The sequence below is a fragment of the Vanellus vanellus genome, assembly GCF_965231255.1.
Source record: "Vanellus vanellus genome assembly, chromosome: 2".
NCBI lineage: Eukaryota > Metazoa > Chordata > Aves > Charadriiformes > Charadriidae > Vanellus > Vanellus vanellus.
Genome location: NC_138906.1, coordinates 61,451,729 through 61,465,551, shown reverse-complemented (window position 1 = coordinate 61,465,551; position 13,823 = coordinate 61,451,729). Strand labels below are relative to the sequence as shown.

The following is a 13,823-nucleotide window of genomic DNA, read 5'->3' as shown; positions in this document are numbered from 1 at the left end:
AGTTGGAGGATGTCATTGGAAGAAACACTCCAAAGATATACAACTAAGAGTAAGGGATTTTGAGAGGCATGCACTTCAAAATAAATCAATCAGAGCAGCAGTTACTGTTATGTATGTGTTTGTGCTATGCTAATAACACAATTTAAAAAAACCAAACATGGCATGTAATCTCAGACTACTAAAACTGCATGCTTCTCACTTGAAGAAAGTTATACTTTAACACATTCTACATGCACCTAACACAATGTAAGGAAAAAAAAAAGTTTTACAACACACTAAGCCAGCAATGTGCCGATTGTATTACAATTTATAGTATTGACTGGTGAAAGTATGAATTTGTCATCAAGTTTTGCATTTTTTCTCATCCACACAGTACACCTGCATTCAAGTTATTTGCTCCAATCCACTGTGACTGCCAACAGTTCTCAAAAACTTCCTAAGAAGGGATGCACATTCAACATTTTGTATTGGAGCAAGAAGCAATACACATGCTAGTGTTCAATGGATGGCACCTAAAACTCTGAAAAGCTAAGAACGTGAGAGTTAACAGACAGCTGGATCTCTGGTACAATAATGCCAATTCTTCTTTTTGAATACAGTTCGCTATTTCAAATGCAAATGTATTTCAAACATTAATTAACAAGCCAGAGGTAACAAGCAGTTACAACGAGCCATCCATACTGGATTCAAAATAAGTCTTCAATTTGTATTAACATGATACCTAATAAAGACCATACCCACTGTGCTATTAAATTCTTGTCTTTAGGCTAAAAATCGTTCAGAAGTTTTTAACCTGTTACTGCACAGAGAATTTTTTTATGTATAGCATCAAGATGATTCTTAACATACAAGCGTTAAGAGGCATCTAAAATTTTGTCTGTTTGATCCATTCTACTTAAAACTCCATAATGCTTGGCTACTACTCACAGCTATTGCCCACCAATGGCGCAGTCTGCACATTGCATATGCAAGTATTAACACCTTAAATCGAAAGACTGCCAGTAGCTATAGAGAAAGGAAAAAAATATTTGTTGGTTAATTCAGAACACAGAAGAACCACAAGATTCTCAGCTCACTGAAAATACTAACTGCCTACAAAACAACTTAAAACAGGACAATCTAAGTTCTGTTATTGAGAAACAAATTTGAATGTGTGCTTATAAAACAGAAATAGAACATAATTTCCCATTTGTAAAGCAAATGGCACCACTCACATGCCTACATAGGCTCAAATATGCGAGCATGTGCAATTCCACAAATAAGTTAGAAACATAAGAAAGCTACATAAAGTATGTTCATGATCATTTTACCTGACTGAAATCTAAGCAGTTAAATCTAGATGCAGGTAATCCAGCAAATACCTTGAGCATCACTGGGTGCATCTCACTGATCTTAGTGGCATGCTACTGCACAAGAATATCATTAAAAACTGTAAAGATTTCACAAAAGCAATCAGAAAATAGGAAGAATTTTTAAAAACAATTTTCTACTTACTAAGTTTTCAGTTTTTATCGAACTATTAACATTGCAACAATGACTTATTCTTTATGGAGATGGCTGCAATAGCAAGCCATTCCACACATTTTGCAGTAAAGAAAGGCAAGTTATGGTATTTCTAGGCCAGAAAATGAAATCAATAGCAGACAGAAGATATTTCTGAATCGGGGACCCTAACCCTCAATTTCCTTGTTTATTCTTGACATTAGATTGCCTCCAAGTTGTTTTAAAAGATGTGTTCAGAATCTGAAAAAAGTGAAACAAACGCTTAAAAATGAAAAGCAATCAAGGACAGACATGGCCAGAGGTATAACAAACCCATTTAATCTTATGCAAATATATGTTTCAGTGATGTGTAGTAGAAACAGAAGAAATCCTGTATAAGCCCACAAATCATTTTTCAGAATTTAATGATCTAGTCCCTTCCCAGGGAATAAAAGTCTATTATTTTGCATTACATGTTTTTAACCCTTTGTTCAACTACAGGGCAAAATAATTTCCAGAGCATCAACATTTACAGATAACATTTTTTGCTTTTGCTTCAAGGTATATCATGCAGAACCTGTCAGCAAAATAAGAAAGGGAGAAGTAGCATTGTTCACTATCTTATGAAATTTTTGTATCCGGTACCTCATTCCATTTGACACAGCAAATGGTCCAATGCAGAAGTAAGGATGGGTTTTTACACCAGTTTCAAAGAGAGATTATGGATATAGTCATCAATATAAAATGACTGATACCAAACCGAGCCATCTCTGTCAGACAAACAAGATCTGGTAGAAATAATGATCTTGCAAAAACATGGGGCCCTTTAGAAGAACCGTAAAGGAACAGCTTTTACTTCGAGATCAGGAACTTGGTCCATGCAGTGCAAAATGCATTGCAACTACAGAGCTGCCATCTCGCTGAAAGACAGAGAAATTTTCTAATGCAGTAGAGCTCCTCCCATGTGCCTAAGGTGCATATACATAGTTAAGGAGAATCATACTTCATGTCATCTGGTTTTAGTACAATGTTAAAAAACAACCTGTTTGAGTTAAAACACAGAAATCTGAAAAAAAGCCCTGACCTATACAGGTCAACCTGGGAACAAGTCTTTCCTCACTGCAATTGACTTATTTCTGCGGAAGGACAAAAATGTCGCTTTAAACAAAATGATTTTACAGCTGGGACACTATCGGTCTTGTCCTCTTAATGAATTATCTTTATGTTACATCAGCCTCACATTCTTGACTGAGTTTTTTATCTGCTTTTCTGCGCCCCCCCAAAGCAGTAGATGCAATTTAAGTGAGCCTAAGCATCTCTATCCACAGGCTCCATAAGCCTGCTGCCAAAGCAGGACCGGGCAACCCCTAGATGGGTGAAATTTGGCACAAGTCCTTCTGGTTTAAATTATCAAGAAAAGACCGACTCTTTCACAGGACTCAAACTAGGGAACGGAACATCTGTGGAAGGAGGAACATGGGAAAACTATACTTTTGCCGCTGTTTTCTTTTACCTTTTTTTTTTTTAAAGAACACTTACAAATATATCAAAATATGAAGAAGAGTAGTCATACTGTAGGACTTCTTTCTCTAAGGTAGTCTCAATGCCTCCTTTTACCTACAAAGAAACAACAATACACACAGCTTTAGAACAGAAGTTACTGAAGCCAAAATACACACACATTGGAAGGGTGAAATTAATAGTTCCTCGCTGATGTACAAAGAGATCATTAAACTAAGTACAGAGGACATACATGTTAAGAATGTGAATTTCAAGATTAGTGTCCTTATTCGTTTTTCATGATTAATTGCAGAGAAGAAGAAATGATTAAGCGTAAGGTCTGTTACATAAATTCACAGAGCATTTTATGTCTCATAGGAGGATAAAAAAAAAAAAAAAGCTGATCAAAAAGCCACCCAGAAACTAGCTCTAGTTAGTCACATGTTAGCAGATAGGAAACAAAACAATAACTGAAACCATACTCCAGATCTTTTCCTTATCAGCATACAAACTACTTGTTTTAAGAGAGCTGAGCAAAAAAGCCTGCTGTGAAAAACAGAAGCTACAACTATTAGACCATTCTCCCACAAATAACTAAACACCCAAGTTTAATACTTTAATTTGCTTGAGAGGATTCAAAATTACATCTTCCTTAGCCACTGTGTTTCTTTCCAGTGGAAGGATTTGTTACTTTCCTGTTCAAACTGGTTTAGTAAGAAAATATTTTAGGATATACTGGGTCAGAGAGTGAAAGCATTATATATCTTATTTGGGCGAGAAAAAAAACTTAGTGTCCATATCCTACTGGTTTTAATAGTAAATTAAGCACTGCATGAAATAGTTATGTAAAGCACTGGAAAATAATACAAACAGAAGGCTTTAATATTGAGTTTGACTACTGCTGACCTTTTAAAGAAAGGAGGTACCAGAGCATGCCAACAACACATGCTCACCATCGCAAAGTAATGCAGTATAGATATTTCCACACTTCCCAGCTATACTGCTGGATAGTGTTTTCCTGACACTATTCACTCCAACTCCAGATTTCGTCTATTTCTTCTCCTCTCCTTCCTCATTATGGCTACCTGACCAATAACTCTCTAAATATAGCTTCCCCCTGGCTGCTCTACTGCATCAGGTGTGATTATCTGTTTCCAGCATAAATAAGGAAGATCAGCTTCCCCTCCTCCAAGCTGTTCACTGTGTGCCTGCATGAGCACCGTGTTAACATATGGATGAACATGAGAACCATGAAAGCTTTGAGTTAGGGTTTGCTCAAACTGCCATGGAGCTACTGTCTGAAGTGTTTAAAAATAAACTACACCTAAGCACACTGGATAACAGCAACAAAGGGAAAACAATATTTACAGGAACTCTGGCAGCAATTCTGAAGTCTCATTACTTATTTACCAGTGATGGACAGTCCTAACGCAGTGCTATTTGACTTCCCAATTAACAAAACAATTTAAAAAATAGAACAAAAAACCCTAACCATGTGTCAGATCCCAGATATCAAATGATGGCTTCTAATATTATGACTTACAAAGACAAAAACCTTGCTGACATTTGGCAGTATAGAACTCCGGTTCATAATATATTCTCCTTAAAACAAAGCTTTTCACAAAGAAATTTGCTAGGATTTTGAGGTCCCTTAATGCAGCATTCAAAATGAAACATCATGGGTTGGTAGCATATTCTTAGAGCGCTAATATGAAATCTGTACTGTGAATCCTTGACAACAAGTACAAATCCAGACTCTGCTCCTCTTAGTCAAGCAAGCTGTTGAGAATCTGGCCTAAAAAAAGAAATGCATCAAAACACTATGCTGCTCTTCTGAGACAAGCTAACTTTACACACCGGATACAAAGTCTTTCCACCTAGAGACAACAGAAGTCTAGTCCCAAAATTACAGCATTCAGGCAAGCAAAGACTGCTTTCTCAAATTAAAGCAGAAAGTGTATTTTTCACTGTATCAATGAACTAGCCAAACAGTCAGCTCCTGAAACTTCATAATGTCAGAGCAATAACCAAGGTTATTTATCTTGTAAAGGAATGCTGACAAAAAATGTTTACTCAAGATCCTTCTTGTCTAGAAAAGGGATTCTCCCATTTTTCCAGTGTGTCCTTTCTTAAATGCATAATTTAGATTATAATTTAAAACCCAGCTCAAGAAGTAGGATGCTACTTATGAAATAATAACAAATCAGCTACCCTATTGCTTTCTGGAAATTTCAGGAGAACTCCCTCGTTTTCTGAATTACAAATGCTGGAGTTAAAAGGTGGCAACTGTGGCAGTTTATGTTGTTTAAATGCACCCTGCTATATACAATGTATAGCATATGAAGTTTGTCTCAAAGACAATACAACACAGCAAAAGAAAGGTTTTGGCCATTGGAAGTCTTTCCAGGGACAAACACCTCAGTGAAATATCACTGACTTTGAGTTACTCAGAAGGCAAACTCTTGAATTGTTAAAATTCACACTCCTTGCCAAATTCAAAGACATTCAGTAACATTTTTCTTTACTTGCTGCCTGAAAAGTTCACTGGATTCCAACAGTTTCTTCAGCATGGTTCATGGACTACAAGAACATAAGAAGATAATAAACCATGTATCCTAATGACTAAAAGCAGATGCAGTTGAGCAGATGCTATGTTTGTGAAAGCCTAAAAGTAAGAAGGTGCTGTAATTTAAATAGATACAAATAGCATATAATTTGGCATAGAAAAGGACAACTTATTAACCACTCCTGAAGTGAATAAATAAATTAATAAAGTCTAAGGGTACTGTAAAGACAACTCACATTTAATTCTATTATCCACAGCAAGGTTATGAATAAGAGATCAAACGTAACAAACAAACAGAAAGTCCTTCTGACATCTGATATGCCTTTCTTCTCTCTGCCTTCATATGACTCAATCCTTGCCATCAGCTGCGCTGGGTTGATGGAGTGGACATCCCGTAAGGAAGGACAGGATTCCACACTGCTACCGTGAGCATTTTCTGCATCACCTGGCACCCGATTCATCCTGGGTTTGCTTAGAGTGGTCTTCTTCCAGTTTCACCATCACTAGAAGGCTGATCCATATAGGAAGAATTTCTATACAAACAAACAAAACCAAAAGGCATTAGTCACCAAAACCCAGAAGTTATTTTCATCTTACCATGTTAGTTCTCTTTTTGCTAAACTGACGACTAAGATAATTTAGCAATTAGGCTTTAAAATTGCTTCTAAAATAAGATCTATCTAGGGTCTCTTCATCTCTCAGAGGACTTGTGAAACGAGAATTAATGTTCAGTTAGACCACTGGAAATAAGGGACCACTGTCTAGATTTAGAAGGCTCCGTTCTCCATGTTCTTAGAGCAAGATCATTAAATGAGCATGAATAAAAAGCATGATGCTGTGCATCTTCAAGGTTTCCAATTCTGATTAAAATGCTCTCAATAGGAAGACAACTTAAAGGAAGTTCCACATACAAGTCCTGAAAAATGGCAGTTAGCTACCAGCATATCCAGAGCCGACACAACCAAAAGATGAAAAGTCTATTAAAACCCCCGAATACTGTAATAACCATTCTATAAAGCAAATACACTGCTATTTACTCTATAGACAAATTCAGCTGCTATGACAAGGACTCTCTGAAAAAACTGTATGCAACCCAGTGGTTAAAGGTAATGCAATTACCCTAAGTCTCTTCTGACTACACGGCTTTAAAAAAAAAAAAAAAATCAGGTTAAATTTCTTATAAAACTGGAACAGTTTGATGTACAACCCACTACATTACTCCCTGAGAACCTTTTTCCAATTAAAGCCTCTAGAAAGAGTCGACTAAGAAGGTCACAAAAGTTTCAAGGAAACGCACAGGAAATTTAATGTTATACAAAATACTTGTTAGATGAAGCTATACATCTTGCAACAGAAATCACACCAGACAAGCTTCCGTAATGCTAGGGGAACAGCTTCTTGAAATTAAAGAAAAAAACCTTTGCATCTTCCTGCGTGGGTTGTCTTTCAGTAAATCACAAAACAGAAAGAGAAACCCTTCCCACCCTTCTATTCCCACAGTGTTTTAACTCCGAGTCTTCAGGAACACAGCCAGTCAAAGCACAAGAGGAAAAGCAGACAGGGAATCTGTATCACACTGCTACGCAAACACGAGGATATAAGGACACAGGGGAAAAGGAAAGGTGGGGCAAGGGCTTGCCAGTGCACACACAGCACAGCCGAGGAAGAGGCAGGCCAGCCAGGAATGGCCAATGTCTAAGGTCAAGTCACACATAACAGCCTTTGGGTAGTTCGAAGTCCGCTTTTCTTGAGCTATGTCATGAGAACGGTAACAGACCCGCACCAAGACAGAAACTACCTTACCAGCTGAGTGTCTGCCTGCAGGTAAGAAGCTATCAGAGGCAAACCAAGCCAGTACTAATCACCATCTCATTCTGGGACCTGGCTGTGGGCCAAACCAATCACAAGGCCAAGCACAAGCACAGGCAGGCTACTACCATCCTGCTCCTGCCTGACAATCAACGCCAGGATGCTCTTGCCCAAGGCTTTCCAAAGCCAACCCAAGGTATATATCTTCTGGTTCTCAGTCATAAGCCATGGGACCAGACCAGGAAAGCTGACAGGTCTTTTGCTGGGCTTAACCTCCTTTAAAGAGGTGTTAGCAGAGCATGCATGAACAGAGAAATTATGAAGTGGGAATATGAGATTGACATAATCAGTTCCATCATTAACTGGATTAAAGACAGAAATTGTTGTACTGAACTTGCTCCTGTTTCAAGATCTTTTCAAGCAGATTTACAACTGAGCATCTTCATTACTTCTCATTCTCACCCTCTTCTTTACCCAACTTTGGGTGGGAAGTGTCAGTTTCCCAATAAGTACTAATCTCAACTCTGTAACACATGCTCCCTCCCTTCATCTAAGTCATGCATAAATTAGACTTATAAATACTGTTAGGCAAGTGGGCAAACTTGGAAGTTAAGCATGCATCAGGTTTCTACCTTTAAAAAAACCAAACAAACAAAACCAAAATGCACTTGTACAGCTGTAATACTGAAAGGACTAAGAAGCTTTACAGTAGGAACGTGAATGCAGACTTACTCCACATTCAGAATTCCAGTGAACCTGCTTCTCTTCGACTATCCCATGTTAGTATAATACATTTTCAACTGTTTTGCATTTACTTTTATACCTCTGTTTCAAATACTAGCCACTAAACCTTATTCTACAAATCACATTTCTATGTCAGCTTGATAATATCCATGTTATCTAAAATGCCTGTCTACTCAAAACAAAGCATATATTTTAACTATTCACTATGCAAAGACTTATTTTGGTACAGTACACAGTAAAGTTGAGCAGAAACATGGTTATCTCACAACATCCCCTAGCAAAGACTAGTACATACCTAAGGATTCATGTTGCTTCTTTGAGGAAAAGAACAACATTTTGAAAAGTAAGTAAAGGTTCTGAAGAAAGCTCTGCCATTTGTTCTGTCCTCACTTCCCTTGAACAGAAATAGTACTAATTGCCATTAATTTCATTAGTACCATCAGACTTACAATTCTATAGAATAGAACAGACTAGTTCAGTTCAGGCAGAAGGGACACACAATGATCATCTAGTCCAGCTGCCTGACCAAAACTTAAAGCATGGTATTAAGGCCACTGTCCAAATGCCTCTTAAACACTGACAGGCATGGGGCATCAACCACCTCTCCAGAAAGCTTTGATAGAAAAAGACCTTAATTTTGAACAGAACAGGGCTACAAATAATCGACAGTTTCTTAGAAGACCTCAAAGTAAAGCCCACATAGTTCTGCAAAACAGAAAAGGTGATGGAACAGTGCCTGCCACAGGACCTTCACGGGGCTCTATATGGAGCCAATGTTTTGCTTTACGCACACAAATGCCGCTTAACTTTCTGCTTGCAGCAGAGGAGGCAAATCCTAAAAGAAATGAGAGGTACTAACTGTTGAGTATTGTTTAGGTTTGTGGTGTCATTATGCATCCTAGCCCTAGACAGCTGCGTGGCCATCAGATTCCAATTGCAAAAGAGATCAGCGGCAATGTTATGTTCCTAATTGGTAAAACCATTTTTACCCAGCTGAATATCCATTCCATAGAATAAAAGGTATGTTTATTTGCTGATGGATTCTCTGACTTACAGGTGAACTTTCTGAGGACAGCAAGTTCATGAGCATGCATCAGCAACATTTGACCCAAGGAAGATTTTATTAAATCACTGACATAATAAATATGCAGTTTGTCAGAAGGTCTGAACTCTGAATAAGTACTCTCAAGCTGGCATTCAGCTTTGAAAGATGCTGCTTCTGTTGTGGGCTTGAAGAAGGGCTCTTGCCTAAAGTTTGCTACTTTGTCCAACCGTACCAATTGGGCTAATGAAAGATACTGCCACTTCCTACAAACCTTGTCCTGTCAAAAGGATGGGGTTTCTTTACTTGTGTGTACGCTTGGTACTCTGCAGATTTCCAAAGAAAAATGATGTTTTATGCCAGCATGGGAACTGTCTTGGATTTTATTTTTAGACAAATATGCTTGCGTGAACACAGAGCAGGCTATGAGCAACAAGGTAGCGTCCCTTATCGTGGGAGAAAGCTTACCCAAATTGATTACATTTTTACCCATTTCTGGCCTGCTGGGACATCCTAGACTGGAAATGCCATTCAAGAAATCTATAAGGTTCATGTTCCACATAAGCGAGAATGGGAGAAAAACAGCAATGAAAGAGCAAGGTGAAAAAAGAAGTGAAATGAGGGAAAATTAAAGTATGACAACAGAGCGGTAGCCCAGAAACCACTCAACCACGGCCCAAAGAAAAGAAGGAAAAAGAAAAAAAAGGAAGACAACAAAGAACCATCTTTGCCTGCCCCTTCTCAGTCTATTTTATGGGTTTATAGAAAAGACACGGGGCACCAAATCCAAATTTAAAGGTTCCTATACATCAGCATTTTTTCTCAGGTAATACAAATCCCTGAGAGACCTCACCAGCCTGACGGAGTACCTGTGGGGTTTGCTCATGTAGCTGCTGCTCACTCAGTGCCCAAAGGCCCCATGGGGATCAGTGCAGGGCTTTCAGGTGCCCCACGGAGGGAAGGAGGTTTTGGGTGGGCTCCGCCTCCTCCTTGGGAAGGAGGCTTTGCGTGGCTTTGACCTTTCAGGCTCACTTCAAGGAAGTACCAAACATTTGCACCTCCCGCTGAAATGGATTGATTGAGCGCAAAATCATCTCTAGCCAGTGGAAATCAACAGTCAGTTCTTTCCTTTCCAAGAAAAGTTTTCTTAACTGAGCTGCTGAATTTGGACATCAAAAGCGCCTAACTCCCTTCCATTTAATTTCCACCTTGTGCTAGCTCACACTGCCAGAATGATATTGCCCTTAGGATTATTTGTTCCAACAGTCTCACTCTTACAGATGTGGATGAAAAGGACAGATGGCCCCCGTGGGAAACATGAGGAGAAATAATCAGAGGGAGAAGTCCAGAACGATGCAAGGCAGGACATGTTCCCATGCACCTGCTGCCTTTCCCATCACACGAGCCACCCGAACTGGCCTTGCGAAATGGGCAATTGCAAAAACTGAGCCACAGGAAGCAAAGCACTATTGCGCTTCAAAGATTGGGGCTAAGATTGTCTATATTAAAACAGCGCTCGCATGATGTCAAACGTGTTGCTCGCTAATGAAATCGCCCTCTCTGGAGGACCTTTTTTAAGAGCAGAAGGAAATGTTGGATATTGCCTCCACAGCCAGACGCATCCCAGCCAGCCAAAAGCACCAGGCAAGGGCGGCCAAGCACAATACATCTTTAAAGCTTCCTCCTTTATTTCTACAGCAGCTGCCTGAAACAGGGCTGTCAAAGGGCTTTAGAGGAGGAAGACATATGTGGCATGTGTTTGGTCAGGTGTCTCAAGTGCTACAATGAACTTTGGGCCACCTGAACCCGAGGGTGTGAGCAGAATTGCTGCACTCGAGCGCTGTAAACAGCACTCGCTTTGTACTGAAACCCGTCACACTGAAGCGCCCTGCTGCGTAACAGGAGTTCATAGGAAAACATTTGGGATGGGATGTAAACCCAAGATCTGGCCATCGACGGCCATAGTTACAAAAGAAAAGAAAAGCCAAGCCAAGAAATTGTTCAAGAAAGAAAAAAGCCAAGTAACACCTGCACTTCCAAAAAATATTTCCATCCACATTGGCTAAGAGATGTGAAACTATTTTTTTTTTTTGATGTGGCAGTCAGTGCAATTATCTAGGAATTTGTTACTTCCAGTCTGGATTGTCGCTAGATACAGCACAGCGCAGGAATGCAATTAGTACAGCTAGAGCTAATTATTTCAGGATGTGCTAGTTCAGCAATCATTTGCAAAGAGGAAAGCATGGTCTTAAAATGCACTGGCTACCAGTTTGTTTTCAAGCATGACTCAAAACATCGAGTTTAACTTGGAAATTCCATGTAGTCTGAACTCCTTGCGACTGACAGACTGTCTTTTGCCTCAAAGCCCTCTGGACAGGGGGCACTCATGGCAAGGCAATTCATCTCTAGCCTCTTTCTACCTGCTGATCCATCAGATCCACCTTTGGACACATACGAGGGCCTGTCTCATCACATGGAGCTGGCAGCAAAATGTTGAGACACAGCCTGGCAGCTTTCTGCACTCACTGCACCAGTTCTGGAAACTGATTGATGACCAAGTGTTTGCTGGAAGAAATTTTCCACGGTTTCTTTCATTAATTAAAAACAAAACAAAACAAAACAAAACAAAACAAAACCAAACAAACAAAAAACCCAAACCCACAACTGAAGTTCCTTTGTACCTGAATAAACTCATCCATAATTTCATCACACCAACATTCTCAGGTGTTTTCAGGTGGGTGTATAAAAAGCATAATCCCCAGTTCCTCTTTGCAGCTATCTTACAGGTGCACTGGGACTCTCTTAAAGAGAGGCAGTTGCCTTTTAGTGTCAGAGAGCCACCTGGCCAGCCAACTCCTTACCCATCTCAGCATTACCAGCAACAACCTTCCTCTTCACTAAACGCCTGCACAATTCATTTAAAAAATCATCAGCAACCTTTATTCACACTCCTGGAGAGGAATGTGTACTCCCACAGGCAGCAGTGCCACTAACTGCATCACGCTAACACACCAGTACTTCAACTCCTGTAGCTTTTCCAGTGTCTGGGCTGATTTGATGGTTTCCCCAAGGCAACTGCCAAAATGGAAGCTCAGTTAATGTCAGCTGTGGATATTTTCTTCCCTAGGAGGCAGACATCCATGGTGAAAGGGACTAGACTGACACCACCAGCTTCATGTTCAGAGCCCACCCACACAGCCCATCCATTGCCCAGCTGGGCAGTGGAGGGCTGGATCTGCTGGTAGTGGCTGCGTGGAGCTGGACTCCAGAAGGCTACTGATGGGTGAAAGCCACCTTAACACATCTCTCAGGCTCCAGCTCTCACGCTTTGATGTCATCAAATGGATGAAATACTGAAGGTCATAGTCAAGTCTTTTGAACTTAGATTGCAGAAAAACATTGTTCAAGATATCACAGAATCATAAAATGGTTTAGGTTGGAAGGGATCTTAAAGATCATTTGGTTCCAAGCCCCTGCCATGGGGCTAGACCTGATTGCTCAAAGCCCCATACAACTTGGCCTTGAACACTTCAGGGAAGCTGTGGAGGCCCCATCCCTGGGACAACCTGTTCCAGCATCTCACCACCCTCAACCCACTCTGGGTTTTTTTTTGCATAGCCTGAACGTATACATGAGTTTTGGCACAAAGGTACAAAATGACAAGAGGAATACCGTCCTTACTCTTTCATTACTCAAAATACCAAATCCTAAAGGAAAATGAGATGTGCCACTTCCCGCAAAGCGAGGCAGGCAAATGACTCTCAGAAACGTGAAAGTCACAAATGAGCTGTGGAAGTTTTACCCCATGGCTGAAAAGCGTTTTCTATCCCATATAAACACTGCCAACTGTGCAGTTCGGTTTCAGTAGGAGAAGGGGATGTGATGGCAACAGCAGCAGTGGGCTATTTTGCCAGTTTGGAAGTGTCATCATTTGCCAGTGAGTGCTTTGGCCATGGATCCAAAGGTTCTAGCTCTGAAAATGACCAGCCTTTCCACCACACCACTGTAACAGCTGCTCCCTTGTTTTCCAAAGCCTGTGTTATTTCCATGGCAGACTGTTGGCACCATCCATCCCGGCCTATGGCTCTGGTTACACTTTGGCTTTCCTCCAGGATGCAACTGCTGAAACCACTCCCTGTCATCCCCCTGGAAAAGGCTTTGTGTCCCTGGTCCACCTCAAAGAGTAGCCTCACGGACATCAGCTCAAGAACAGAGGGGACAGCTAAAACCGTGGTCTCTGGGCTGCAGTGTTGGTCTCTACCATGGCCTGAGAGAAGAATAACAGCACAAGGTTTGTCCTTGGGAGACAAATGGCAGAGATGCCAGGGACATGCAGCAGCTGTGCCCAGTGCATGGCGACCAAGGGCAGGGACAGACCCCTGGGCCTCCTGCGCACACGGACTGCCTCAGGGCCAGCACCCCAAAGGCTTTCCTCTGAAGGATGCTGGGTGGAAGGGCAATGGGCAATGCTGTGCATAGGGAGCCCCATCACCCCCATGTCACCGTGCCACTACCTGGCAACGCAGCAGTCACAATGCCCCAAGGCAGGATAGAGGGGCCATCCTCCCGTGTTCCGCTGCCAGTTGGCCAGGGGGCAGCCTGAAGACATCTCAGAGGAAGTTCTTGAGGAGCTGGTGGAAATACTTGGAGGGGGTGAGGGAGGAAGATGAAGATCAGAGG

At 40.9% G+C, this 13,823-nt stretch overlaps 1 protein-coding gene across 2 annotated transcripts in view; it reads right to left on the bottom strand.

Annotated features, from left to right (window-relative positions):
- STARD3NL (STARD3 N-terminal like) overlaps positions 1–13,823 on the bottom strand; it is a 52,348-nt gene that overhangs the window by 6,493 nt on the left and 32,032 nt on the right. For both annotated transcript variants that reach the window (XM_082479826.1, XM_082479827.1), the window contains exons 2-4: positions 5,785–6,081; positions 3,022–3,099; positions 928–1,005 (exon numbers count right to left, since the gene is read on the bottom strand). In XM_082479826.1, the coding sequence (XP_082335952.1) occupies positions 928–1,005; positions 3,022–3,099; positions 5,785–6,009 (381 nt within the window). In that variant the 5' untranslated portion in view covers positions 6,010–6,081. The remainder of the gene's footprint in view (positions 1–927; positions 1,006–3,021; positions 3,100–5,784; positions 6,082–13,823) is intronic.